The 13,452-nt window shown below is 46.7% G+C and overlaps 1 protein-coding gene across 50 annotated transcripts in view; it reads right to left on the bottom strand.

Moving 5' to 3' along the window:
* Positions 1 to 743: 743 nt before the first annotated feature.
* EIF4G3 (eukaryotic translation initiation factor 4 gamma 3) overlaps positions 744 to 13,452 on the bottom strand; it is an 80,272-nt gene continuing 67,563 nt past the window's right edge. For all 50 annotated transcript variants that reach the window (XM_083514566.1, XM_083514588.1, XM_083514613.1 and 47 more), the window contains 18 exons: positions 12,470 to 12,667; positions 11,747 to 11,893; positions 11,356 to 11,592; positions 10,763 to 10,867; positions 10,282 to 10,414; positions 9,723 to 9,817; positions 9,191 to 9,284; positions 7,860 to 7,977; positions 7,253 to 7,476; positions 6,719 to 6,834; positions 6,313 to 6,485; positions 6,030 to 6,155; positions 5,154 to 5,235; positions 4,544 to 4,642; positions 4,139 to 4,285; positions 3,481 to 3,562; positions 2,245 to 2,391; positions 744 to 1,509 (listed from right to left, as the gene is read on the bottom strand). In XM_083514566.1, the coding sequence (XP_083370692.1) occupies positions 1,328 to 1,509; positions 2,245 to 2,391; positions 3,481 to 3,562; positions 4,139 to 4,285; positions 4,544 to 4,642; positions 5,154 to 5,235; positions 6,030 to 6,155; positions 6,313 to 6,485; positions 6,719 to 6,834; positions 7,253 to 7,476; positions 7,860 to 7,977; positions 9,191 to 9,284; positions 9,723 to 9,817; positions 10,282 to 10,414; positions 10,763 to 10,867; positions 11,356 to 11,592; positions 11,747 to 11,893; positions 12,470 to 12,667 (2,505 nt within the window). In that variant the 3' untranslated portion in view covers positions 744 to 1,327. The remainder of the gene's footprint in view (positions 1,510 to 2,244; positions 2,392 to 3,480; positions 3,563 to 4,138; positions 4,286 to 4,543; positions 4,643 to 5,153; positions 5,236 to 6,029; positions 6,156 to 6,312; positions 6,486 to 6,718; positions 6,835 to 7,252; positions 7,477 to 7,859; positions 7,978 to 9,190; positions 9,285 to 9,722; positions 9,818 to 10,281; positions 10,415 to 10,762; positions 10,868 to 11,355; positions 11,593 to 11,746; positions 11,894 to 12,469; positions 12,668 to 13,452) is intronic.

The following is a 13,452-nucleotide window of genomic DNA, read 5'->3' as shown; positions in this document are numbered from 1 at the left end:
GCAGGCGGGAGGTGTAAGAGATTTAATAAGCACCTTATTGGAGGATAATGCTCACAAGGAAGCTGCAGCCGTACTGACTCTTCCTGCACATTGTAAACCACCTGCAGCAGGGTGCAAAGGTTGGTGAACATACTTTGGCTTGCCGCACAGAAAATCCATCCATAACAAAACCTTTCCCAAAGAGTGACCCACCTCCTCTTTATTTACTGCTTTAACTTCCTCCCTCCTTGCTTGCCCAATAGATTTGGGCAAACAAGCCACGGGGGGCAGTTCAGGTCAGGAATGTTAATGCCCCCCCTCCGAGGGAGGCAGCATGCCATGGCTTGAGGGGACCAGGCACCTTCAAAGCTGCCATCAAAAGAAGCCACTTTCTTGTGCTTTTAAACTTGCAAGGTTTGTCTTTATTTTGTTCTTTATATTTTGAAAGTGAAAAGAAATAGTATTGAGTCAATTTCTTTCTTTTTTTAAATATTTGTTCTATGTATTTACAAGCCTTAAAGTTGCTCTAAAGGTTCTGAAAGTATCACTAGTACTTTTTGCTGCTTCTTTTTTCTTCTTTCTCCAGGATAGCACTGTTTTGCTTTGAGCAAGTTATTTTTCCAAGCAGTCTGGTCCACAGCCGTTTTCTCAAACGCGGTTTTCCTTCAGCTCCAAGGTTATGCTTTGTTGCTTTTGATTTTTTAAAATTGTGGAAAGCAAGCTGAGAGGCAGGCGGAAAAAAATTGAACTTTTTTTTAAAAAGAAAAAAAACATCATCTCCCTCATCCTAGTTCATTCCCAAACCCCTTTAGAATTTAATACACAGATACCGTGCTTTGAAACAAAACTGAGGTGGCTCTGAAAAGGGAGGGAAATTTATTTATCTGTTGTTGTTTTTTGTCTATTATACAATTTGCTACAGAAACTGCAAATTTAAAAATTACACTGACATTTGCAGTTCTTAAAATAATAAATTAAAGTTCTCACTTTTTGTCTAAAGAGATTTGTTTCTTTTTAAAGTAGGAGTCCTTGTTTAAAAAGGAAAAATAAAAGATTAAAACAGAAAATATTTTTCTATAAATAGATGTATTTTGGTTTAGTGCTCCTGCCCTCAGGTTTGAAGTGGACTTGAATTTTCAAGTACTTTTTGTCCTCCATGATCGCCTTTGCGTTTATATCGGTTTTTTGTCTCCTCTCCCACTCGTGCACATGTGGGGGAAGGGGGGGCTCTGCGCGAGAATTGGCCTTGCTGCACTGTGATTGGCGAAGACGTGAAACTTTTTTTAAAAAAATACTTAAATTGTTTTTTTGTGGGTTTTTTGAGTTTTTTTTTTTTTGTAATTCAGTTTCAATTATCCTCCGACTCCTCTTCGGCTTCTCGTAGCCATGTGAAGAATGCCGTAACCGATTTTAATGCTACGCCTTTCCCGTTCTGTTCGGCTGGGTCTTTGCTGCTTTCCCACTTGTAGAAGGCATCCTCTGATATCACCTCCTCATCATACAGGCAATCAAAAAACATCCGTAACAAATCTGCGGAGGAAGGAAAGGAAGAGGTGAACACTCCCCCCTGGACAGCAGCCAAAGCAGACACGACTGGCTAGCAATCTCAGTTCAAAATGTGAATTGCAGTGTGCTGAGCCTTCAACCCAACCCTCCACTTATATTTTATAAATTTACTCCGTCTGACTCCTTTTAGTCCTTCCTCAATCAGGGAGCCAATGAAACACAAATATCATTGCTCTTCAGAGCTCAGAGGGCTCTCTTGGAAGCCTCTCCCAGGTGAGAGGCCTTTCTAGGGCTCCACAGTGGGTAGGTTTTTGTTCAGATGGCGTGGGCTAAACCTGCATCAGGGCAGGTTTAGAATCCAGGCTCCCAACACTGCAAAAAGCTTTCAGATAGATAAGATAAATAATATGTGGATGATATAAAACTGAGGGGAAATTGCTATATACTTGACATTTCCTCCATTTCTCTGGATGACAAGGATAATAGGACTGGAAACAGAGAAACTGGAAAGAGCTGGGCTGCCTTTTTTGGTTGCTGACTGGGAGCCACATTCAAACTCAGGAGGATTTTCTGTGGCCCTTATTCATCCTGAGCAAAAGCAAAAGGATGCACCCCAAGAAAATCTAGTATAAATTGGCTTTGGGGTACCAGCAAATGGCCCTACAGCCAGTGACAGCGCATCATGTTCCGTCCTATTTTACACAAGCCCAATTCAAGGGAGCAAGGCCCAAAGACCACCCTGACCCTGAGTACACTTACTCGGAGGTTGATCAAGTTTTACTATTGATGCTTGTAGTGCGTAAAGTGCTTGTAGTTCCTTCTCTGTGTCCGCGTCTAGGTACTTAAGTAAGATCGGCACTCTCTGCTTGATAACAGCAGTGTCCACTCGCAAGCTAGAACTGTCCACTGGAAAAGACAAGAGATTCAATGTTGGCGTTTGGTTAAAAGCTGGCGAGGAAGGCAGGCAACTCTTAACTATCCTCTGTCTTCACAGACAAATCTCAATTCAAGGCAAAAGGGATAGCGGCAACAGAAATTGGACATTCTTCAATGTCTGGACTGTGTATGCAATTGGAAAGGTTTATTTCACCAGCTCATCTTCCAAAAATTAGAAGCTCTGAAAGGAAGAGGCTGAGTCACTTCATCCTACCTCCTGCAATTTTAGGTACCAAAAATATAAAAGATGGAATACATCACTACCTGTATCTGGGATCTAAAAATATTTAGGCTTGACTCTCACTGGGTGGTACCCCTTCACACTACAGGAGTGGGGTTCACATTGTGGAATGCTCTTCCATACCCCCCCCCCCAATATCTCTGCACACAGAAAGCTAGCATGTCAGGAAGGACAGAAACCTGACACACTTGTTTTCTATATGCAGGGACTCATTAGCTGGTGTGTTAATGTTCTCCTCTCCCCTCATAGCTTTACTGAACTTCTGAAGTGGCCACAAGCATGGACTTTAGCCAACTAAATCCCCATTCAGCTACACTACAAAAGCACAAAAAGGATTAATGCACAGAAACTGGAAGGCAAAAAGGCAACACTCTCACTGCCACCCCTGTCCCAAATCCATGGGGGCCACTGCTGGCTAGAATTCAAAGATCTCTTTACACACACCCTCAAAATGAAGAACTGCCATTGGAACAGTTATCACTTGATATTTTCTAATGGAACAACTCGGGATATAAAACAACTGGTGGAAATGGTAATATGGTAGGTGATTTCTCTTCTTCCAACCATAGTATGCTTCCAAATGATATGGATTGGATCCACAGAAAAAAAGGATCTGGAGAATCCCAGAAATCCCTGGAATGGAAGACACATTAACATGACCTGTTCTGGTCGCTCATTATCTGTGTCTCAACAGTGGGACATTTCATGCAGAGCGCATGCTTAAAAAGAGACTGTGGTGAAGAATTCAAATTCCATGCAAAACAGAGGAAAGATATTGATGGCTTCATGTCTAAAACTTCTGGATGAACATTACTCACCTATAATAGCGGCTTTACAAACTGCTGTCATTAAAGCTCTAAGGAATGTAGGTGAACTCATCTGGCTCTCGTCTAGATTAGCCTGAAATCAAGAGTATTTGCAGAAGTCAAAAAAGCCCACGGGCTGCATCACAGCACCTCTTCCGAAGAACTCGCTGATGAAGGAATCTTATAAGCTCACTCATTAAACTGCTTCCTATCAGATCAGCTCACCCCAAAGTGCTCCTGGGAGCAGGAGAATGGCTTATATTCTCTCCCCCAACTCTACCTTCTATGGTGTTATTTATTCATCAGGAAAAACAGTCTGCTGCTGGAGTGTCACATAAAAAAGGCATTCTAGGATGGAACTCAGTGCTACAGATCAAAACCCTTTGGCATCTGTAAAAGCAATAATTTCTCTCTAGCCCTACAATGCAGCCCTCTAGGTGAGCAAAATTGTGTTCTGGTGACAAGCAGCAATCCCCAGGGGCGAAACCAGACTCTGCTGAAAGTGAGGGTCAGGAAAGCATTGTGGAGACAGGTGAGGGCTGTGGTGAAATGCTCCCAACCCTGTGATTCTGTAAGAACCAAGAGCCCAGGCTGCAGGAACTGTAACAGACGGGTTCAAATAACTCTTAACTTATTAGTGTACAGGCATAGATGGACATGGGCTTTGTACCTCTACCCAATCAAAGATCTGCTCATCATTCGCCTTGTCCTCGATAATGAGTTTCTCCAGCTGTTTGTTCAACTCTTCAGCAGAGAGCTCCTTCTTTGAAAGTGCTTCTGAGGAACTGGAACTGTCAGTCTCTGTGAAGTCCAACTTCTGAAGTGTTACAAGAGAAGAGAGAATGGCTTTAGTTTGGCGTGACATGCAGGGTCCCCCGCCCATGCCAGTGAACACCCTGAAGTGGGGTTTAACCATCTATTCTTCCAAAGGGTTAAAGACCTTTTGCAGTGGAGGCTGGTCCCACCTCAAGGGTCAGAAGGGACAACAAAGCATCTAGTCAAACCTCCTCCCCCTATCAGAAGTGTACAGAGTGACCAAAAGGTCAGAGTGACCCTGCTCTGGCTCCCAACTCACCTGCTCCATGAGAAAGGTGTGGACATCCTCCTCTTCAGGTAAGAAGTCTTTCCAACTGAGGCCAGCCTCCCTCCATAAGGCTGCCACTTTCTTATGGCTCTAGAACACAGAAGGAATTTGAAAAATCAAAGAGAGAAGAGCAGGGAGACCCAAAACAGCCACAGTGTTCAAAGCAACCTCCAACCCCACCATGACAGTTCTTTTTTTTGGGGGGGGGGGAACCTGGGTGAGTGCAAAGTATCACATTCAATATCCCGACTTTAGGATGTTCTTTTCCAACAGGAGGGTTCAATCCAATGCTGCTGTGGGGTCAACGGGATTCAGCAATCAGTGAGGCCAAGAAAGTGCCACCCTTTCTAGGGTAGGGGCCTGCTCAGGTTGGGGCAGCAACTGGGAACATCTCTGAATTCGAAGCATCTTCAGAATGAGGCTGTCCTTTGTGATTCCTGCTCCTGATCAACTAAAGGTAGCTTCAAAGCCTTTTCAGGCAAAATGTGAATGCAACTCACTGACTTGGGAGTCCTGGGCAGGCTTCTTGACATTTCTCAATAAACTACGGATTCCCTTTGCACACACACATCCAGATCTGCAAGTGGCCTGGAACACTTACCATTTGTTTGCATAGAAGGTGCAATATTTCGGAAAGCAAGATGCCGGCTCGTCCCACAGGGAGCAAGGGTTTGCTAAATTCTCTGCCATAGGAGAGAGCAAGAGAACAGTGTAAGCTTTGCCACCTGACAGGCAACTAGCACATGGTGAAAGGCCACCATGAAGGGGGCTGAGGGCTCTGGCCTTCACTAAGTTCTACTTGAATCTTCGACCACAGAAGCAACTCTGTTCTGGAGCTGGAGGGAGACCACAGCAGACAAGTTTTGACAGGCAGGATATTTGGGGAGCTGCCACCCTCTACTGGTTCAGCCCTTAAGGCAGGTGTGGCAAGCCTCTGGCCTGCTGGGAAACCATATTTAGCCTGCCAGACTGTTTCTGGTAAACTGTACCCACCTGCCATCATATGAGACATCAGGTGTGGGACTAGGGCTAGTGTGGCTTAAAATGAGCTCTTAAGTGTTCCTTTGCTGGAGGTAAGGCATGTCCCCACTGTCCAACAGCTGAAGCACACCTTGCTCCAGTCTCATGATGGGTTTACATTGAAATCTCTGTGAAAGCCCGTTTTAGTTGAGGTCTGTGCAAATCCCTTCGTGATTTGGGAGTGTGCATTCAAAAAGAAACATTGCCTGACGTCATTTTAACTGGTACACGCGACAAATTAGGCCCATGAGGGGTCTGGCAGATTTAAATCTGGCTTAACCGGGGTGTGGAAATTCACTGCCCCAAGGCAATAACAATACAGCTTGTAGCAAGCAACAGGTCTCGCATAGGTCACTGCGGTTGACTGTGACTAGCTTGACCTTATCAACGCAAGGAGTTCCAAGGGCAGCCGGTGCAAGCATTACCCCACGGCTAACGGAGAAAGAGTGCAGCTTACGTCAGAAGTTCTCTCATAGAGATTCCTCCTTCTTTCAACATAGGCGTCACCAACTCAGCCAGGTATAACCATATGTGGGGTATATCGATGGCCATGTCGTCTGCCGTCTCCAAGGTGTCCGCAAACCTAAGGAGGGAAGCAGAGTTGCTCAAGGCACATTCCATCTGGGAGGCAGCTGGTCACTCTCTGCATCCAGCCCAAATGTAACTGTTTGTAGTGAGCACCCATGAAAGAAAGAAAAAATACCCAGAGATCTTGCTTCCTTCCCTGGCAGACTACCAACCCCTTGAAAAAGTCCTGCTTGCTGAGCTTCTCCGACTGCACCAGCTGATACAGCAACTGGCCCATGTGGTCTCTGGTGATCTGGCTCCGCTCCAGGGTTGACTCCACGCCCACCTGCACAAACACAGGCAGCACTCCCGGTATGCTCAGCTCCTCCACGCACTGCATCGCTTCCTGTCCAGACAATACAAAGGGAGGCTTCTCTGTAGTCCGTGGGCTAAGAGACTTTCCTTGTGCAAAAGCTCCTCAGCTGACCTTAAGAAAGGTCCTTCTTGCTCTCTGCACTGATATTGTAAGATCAGCGGCCACAAAGCCAGACCTCGGAAAGGGTGGCTTTTAAACGCTTAAGCCCTCCGCCCCAAGAGAAAACTCCAATACACGTCACGATGGGCCACAGCTCTCCTTACCTTATAATCGTTTATGTGCAAGAACTCGTCAATGATCGATTTGCACTTTCTCTCTATTTCCTCTTCTGACAATGCAGGTTTTTCTTGGGCTGGGGATGTGGAAATTTCAGGCTTGGCTGTTAAGACAGTTGAATGGGTAAGGGGAGAGGGAGAGGGAGAGAGAGAGGCAGGAAATGTAGAATGCTTACTTCAATGCAATGCCAGAGATGCAAATGCCATTGTCATTACAGGCAAGTCCTTAGGCTGTGTCCTGTCATTCTTCGTAAGTCCTACATGCAGCTACACACTCTAGGATTTGTGGTGTAATTCATCCCAGAGAGAGATCTGCACAGAATACCTCGCTTTAGATCACCACCATTTTGACTCAGAAGGGGCAACAAATGAACGTGGATGAAATGATGCTATGAGCTCAAGAGGGAATGGACATAAATTAGCACCAACCAAATCAGTCACAAAATGTTTCTGCTCATCCAGCAGGAAGGACAGCCCAGAGTTCAGAAGTCCCAACTTGGAGGAGGAAGAGGAAAAGCTCACCAGTTTCCTTGGCCTTGCTCCTCTCTGCCTCTGTGCTGTTCCAGTCGCTCTCCAGCCCCCCTGTCAGCTGCTTCACAGTCTCCAGCATCTCCCTCCGCTGTTCTTCCTGAGCCTGGTTGTCCAAGAGCTGCTCCTTGCTGCTGCTGACCCGCAAGAAGGTGTTGGGGCGTGAGGCTGGAGAGGGGAGCAGCTTGTCGTTCTTCTCCCTGCCTGTGCTCCCCCGACTGTGGGAGCAAAGACATTTCTCAGGAAAATCCCTTACTCACTCATTGCTTGAAAAAAAATTAACCCCCAACTCGGCTATGTGCCAATTAGCTTTCAAGTGACTTTCAAGTGATAGTAAACACAGACATCAAGCGCTAAAAGCAGAAGAGTTTTATCGGAGAGGCAATTAAATCTCTGCTTTTTTCACACATTTCATTACATGGACAGCCCCCGAGAGCATGAGCTACTGAGTACACACACACACACACTGAGGGTTCGTAAAGTCAGCTTAATCACATACAACTCATTCAAGGCTATTATTATTATTATTATTATTATTATTATTATTATTATTATTATTATGAAGTGGGAGAGAAGCAGCCATGGGTGGCCTGAGACTTACCTAGTTAAGGCCCTGCGAGAGTCCAACTCTGCGGATGTGGCTGAGGCAGACACAGATGATGCGGGAGGCTGCAGTGCAGAGAATCGGTTCAAACTAGTGGCACTTGGTCGTAAGGAATCTGCAAGAGGATGTTGGGGAGAGTAACAGCTGCCTCAAGGGCTCCAGGAAACCCATCAGCCAGAGGCCCAGAAGCTCTTAAACCTAGCACAAGTTTAACTGTGTCAAGTGGATGCCTTGATGATCTCTCTCATCCTTCAGGGCAGAGGGTTTTTGCACTGAGAGAGAGATAGGTCACCTACAGATACAAGAAACCCTTTAAAGCCTTAACAGGCTTGGGTGTCTCCTAAGGACCAAATCCTTCCCTAGAAACCAAGCCTTATGAGGAACAGTTTAGGAAGTTGGGTATGTTTAGCCTGGAAGAGATTGAGAGGAGATAGCTACCTTTAAATATCTGAAGGGCAGTCAAATGGAAGTTGGATTCAGCTTGTTTTCTGCTGGATCCGAAGGACAGGACCCAAACCAATGGATTCCAAATGACAAGAAAGAAGATTCTGACTAAACACCAGGAAAAACCTTTGACAGTTAGAGCTGTTTGACAGTGGATCAGACTCCCTTGGGAGGTTCTGGACTCTCCTTCAGTGGAGGTTTTTAAGCAGAGGTTGGATGGCCATCTGTCATGGATGCTATGATAATTTGCTCTGATTTCTTGTTCCAGGCATTGATACTGAGTGAATCTCAGCAATCATCCAATCAGGGCCGAGTCTTTGCAGTAGCAATGTCAGCTCTGTGGTGTGGACTCCCCAAAGATATTTGCTAAGCTCCCACAGTGAGCTCTTTCCAGAGCCAAGCAAAAAACGACTCTTTCAGGAGACTCTCTAGCTAACTTAATCATGCTATTCTTAGCTCTTGATCGGTTTCCGACTGTAGTACTATAGTGTATTGTCCACAGACTGCTGCAGCACTACAGTCGGAAACGGATCAAGCGCTGGTTTGATCTACCAATTCAATTACTTTGGTGAAATATTTGAATGTTTAAGAAAAAGAAGAAGTAGAACATGGGAGTTATATCAGGCTAAGTCCTTCCCAAAGTAAATTCACTGAATTTAATGAACCTAAGATTGTTGTAACTATTTAACTTTAGTGGGTGTACCAAGAGGAGGGCTAGCACTGAATATGGCCCATTGCACGGCCCATTCATAACAGGAAGTAAGCCAAGACTGGAAATTCCAAAAAAGGAGAAATGACAAGGAGATGTATTTGACGAGGAACAGCAACTGCCAGCACTTTTCAGGCTGCACAGAGCAAAATGCAGGGGGGGGCTCCACACTCACCAATCTCACTGGCCTTGGCTCCCCCACTGCTGCCTTTTCCCCAGCTGCCCAACTGGGCTTTAGGCACAAGCTGGATCTTCTCATCTATTGTGGGCTGAAAGACACACAGACAGGAGCACAAATCAGGGAGAGCCTGCTGGGGATTGGAACCGCCCCACCCAATCCTGTTTCACAGAAGGAAACAAATCCTCCCGCCCTCTGGCTCATTGCCACCCTCTCTCCCACTTCCCAGTTCAAAATGCCTAGATGCACAGATGGACAAACAGCTTCCTTGGAGGGCAGGGCAGCAGGAAAAACCAAGATTCCCCAACCAGGCACTCTCCTGGCATTCTGAACTACAGTTCCCACTGGCACCAGCTACTGTAGGTGTGTGAAGCTGGAGCCTGTGGGAACTGCAGTCCAAAACGTCTGGGAGGGCACCACTTTCAGGAAGGCTGATGTTAAGGATTGGGAATGTGGAAGATGACCAACCAAAGGAGAGTTCGTTTCTCTTTGCATTCCTCTCAGAAAGAGATTCTTCCTCCATACAAACCTTGGTGATTTTAAGGAACTTGGTGGGGTCCAGCACACGGGTATTTTTCGCCCCCTGCACCGTGTTCCAGCCACCCTCCTCTACCCTCTGAACACCTGCAAACAAAACAAACAAACAAGTTACTTTTTAGAATCCCTGCTTATGGTAGTGAAAGTGGTCTGGGATGAGTTGTATGTGTAAAGTGAAGCTTGAGAGCCTATGGGAATAAGGCTGCTATGTTTCCTCTGTCGCATCTAGCTGAAGAGGGCATTTCAATTTGCATTTCTGCCTAAGCAATCGCGTGGCAGGTTTTAAAAATAATATCTGTGCAGTTTCACCATTTGCCTATTCTGTCCATGCACACGCTGGTAGAACAAATGGCTGGAGGTTGCTCCCCAATATGATTAACAATAATATATATATGCATATATATATGGGCAGAAAGGCATATGGGCAGAAAGAGATATTCAACCTGGACAGGGCACTCTATAATCTAGACACCGGAGGCAATTCTCATGACATGGACCCTTGTTCCTCTCTCCTCCTGGTCAAGCATCAGATGGGAACTCTGGAAACTTACCAGGCCTCCTCTTCTCTTTGGTCATTAGTTGCTGGACTTTCCGCTGCTCCTCCTGTTCTTCAATTTTTGCTTCTTTATGGATCTGCTCTATCGTCTTGGGGCCTTGATCTGCCCTCCGTGAGACCCAGTTACACTGTGGAAGACAGGAAAGCAAGGACGGATGAGGCCTTCTTTCTCCCCTGCACACTAGTTGTGGTTGATGCAGACAGAGGAAGCGGGATATTCTACTGAGAGGAAAGCTGCTTGCAAGCTCCTTCCACAAGCATGACACAAGTCGACTGTAAAACCACAGCTACCCCATGACAGCAGCCCATGATGCAGGAGACAGCAGCTCCACTGCCCATCATCAAAAGATGGTCTCTGACAGCCCTTTAAAAAACCAAGAACTACCCTCTCAAGGTAAGACTAAGAGCCAGGTGAGGGCAGTACCCCTTTTCTCTTGTGGACAATTACTCATCTGCTTCCCTTGCTGGACACGTACCTGCCTGAGGTCTATGACATCTTGAAGCATGAATCGTATTCTGGAAGAGGTTTTCCTCTCTTTGACTATCTTTTCCATTTGATTGAAATACTGGTCCATTCGAGGCTAGAGGAAACACAGATGCTCTCACCATATTTCATAGGAACATGAAAAACTGCCCTACAGGGGGGAATGGGGAAGGGGATCCTTTCCAGCCTCTCCTGGGAAACCTTTCAGGGCCTGGAGCAATGAGGGCGACTCTTACCTTTGGACAGGGGCTAATCCCAGCCAGGCAAAAGTAAAGAGGTTTCTACATAGAAGTACATAAAAGTCACCCACCCGCCTCTGCACTTTCCAAGTGGCCTCACATTCTATCCACTCCAGGTGGGTATGAAGCAGGGCCAGTAAGGGGTATGGATCTAGCTTTTCTGAACACTTAAGTTCTTTTCAGAACCAAAGAAGATGGATTTGGGTTTCACTCTTCCCTGATGACACAAGGGGCAAAGCAACCCCACTGCCCCATCTTCTAGGGGAAAGCACGAACGCCACTTAGCAGCCCACAGAAAAGGCTACAGCCACCAAGGGTCTCAGTGTGGGTGCCAGGTTCTTCTAACCTTGGCTTTCTCAAAGTCCAAGTCTTTGCCAATGGTAGTCAAGAGGCGGCAGAGGCACTCAAGGGACTCCTCGTCGTGGTTCTTCAGCAGCTTCACCACACAGTCGTGCATGATGGCCTCTGTCAGCATCTTCAGCTTGAAGAGCTCCCCAATGAACTTGATGTTGCCAATGGAGCGCCGCCGGGCCTTGTCCTTGGCTTCTTCCAGTTCATCGTGGAGCCGCGTCCTCTCCTCTGGCTGAGGGGCAGAGAAGGAAGGGGTGGTGAGAAAGGGCTGCCTGCCACACCACAAGCCCATGGCCTCGCTTCCCAGGCCAGCAACACCACGGGACTCCCATGTCTTGGGCTCCCTGCTCCTGGGAGCACACAGAGGGTGCTCTGCCGACACTCACCGTGGTGGCAGCTTCCAGCTCCTTCTGCTTCTTCTCAAAGACATCGTCATCAGCTTTGTCCTTTTCAAATTCCTTCTGGCAACGATTCAGGAGTAGCTTCCGGAAGTTGACAAAGCTCCCGGGCTTATCCGCCATGGGCACCTTCAGCTGTGTGCAGTACGTGTCAAAAGGGCCAAGGAGGAGGAAAGTGAGCACAACACAGGCAAAACAGGGCACTCTCATCACTTGCTGCATTCCTAACCAGCATTTTATCATTTTATTTATAAAAATATTTATGGGCCATTATTCATAAAAACATATTAGAGCAAACAGACTGGCTCACAGCATTCATATTGAAAACAACACAGTAATCTATACATATACATAATATATATAAACTTTTAACATCAAAGGTGAACTATTATGGAAAGGTGCTATTATTAATTGCCTGCATGAGCCTGGTTCAGATAAGCATCTTCAGGACAACCTCCCCATAAACCCCTTTTCATTCTGGTGTCTAAAAGGCAGCAGATGACAGACCAGTGCAATTCAGCCCAGTATTGTCTACCCTGAATGGCAGAGTATCTCCTGAGACTCAGGCCAGTAAGGTCCTTTTCAAATCATCCTTTTAACAGCAGATGGCAGGGATCAAATCTGGGATACCCTGCATGTTAAGCAGGAGCTCTGCCATGCCCCCGCTCCCACTGGGTATTTTCCTCTTCCAACTTCCCACTCCACACTTACCGTGACGAGACACCTGCACATGTTTGCATAGGCCACAGAGAAGCTGGGTTCATCAATGGCTTTCTCGAACACAAGGTCGATGACGCCTTTCAACCTCTCTTCCGTGTCCACAGTTAGATCAGTCACTTGCTTCATCAGCTGATTGAACATCTGCGGTGTCAACTTATTCAAGATGCTTCGGACCTTGCGGAATAGCTCCTGAAGGGAAAATGCAGGTGTTAAGGCGCAAAACTCAAATGAGGCAAAAGGCCTAGGAGAGCAACGGCCCAAGACAGCTGCTTTCAGTACCCAGGCATGTATGCTTCATTGCGTCGTATGCCCAAACCATCCCAGGTCAGCTTGAACAGCTCCACCCATGTTCACAGCAACTCCAGGAGGAAAGGGGAAGACAGGCAAACAGGGAAGTTCAGACACAGCTAGGTTGAAACAACCAGACTCCAGAGCAGCAGAAGCTTTGTACAGTGGCAGCTCAGAACGCAAATATATTCCACACAGGAAGTCTGTCCTCTGTGGGATCCCCCTTCTTTCCCCCTCCCAAGGAAAGGCAGAAACAGTCAAGTAGATAACATAGAGAAATACACCTGCCAGAGAGGTAGTAGGTTGTCTGGTATCCTCATTTGTCCTTTTAAGCCAGGGAGGTCCAACTTTTCATATCAAGTGGGCTGCAATCGTATTTCAACAAGGAACCCGTGTGTTGTGGGGGGGAGGAGCGAGGCCAAAATTTGTGCTGCCTTCCCATAACCAGGTAAGTGAGTCCCTCCCACCCCCTTCCAAAGCAGGAAAGCACTAACCAGGCTTTGGGAAGAAGGTGGCAGAACTCTAGGACCCTGTTAGAGCACACCCCCCGCCCCAGCCCAGCACATTACTTGCTCAGCTTGGGAAGGCAGCACAAGGGCTGGGGAGGTGGGGTTGTCAAATGTTACCATATTTGGGCTGCACGTTGGACCACCCTGTTCTTAGCCATGCAAATCACGCTACAGCTA

The sequence above is a fragment of the Podarcis liolepis genome (genome assembly GCF_965112155.1).
Source record: "Podarcis liolepis genome assembly, chromosome: 7".
Taxonomy (NCBI): domain Eukaryota; kingdom Metazoa; phylum Chordata; class Lepidosauria; order Squamata; family Lacertidae; genus Podarcis; species Podarcis liolepis.
This window is presented reverse-complemented; position numbering and strand designations above follow the sequence as displayed.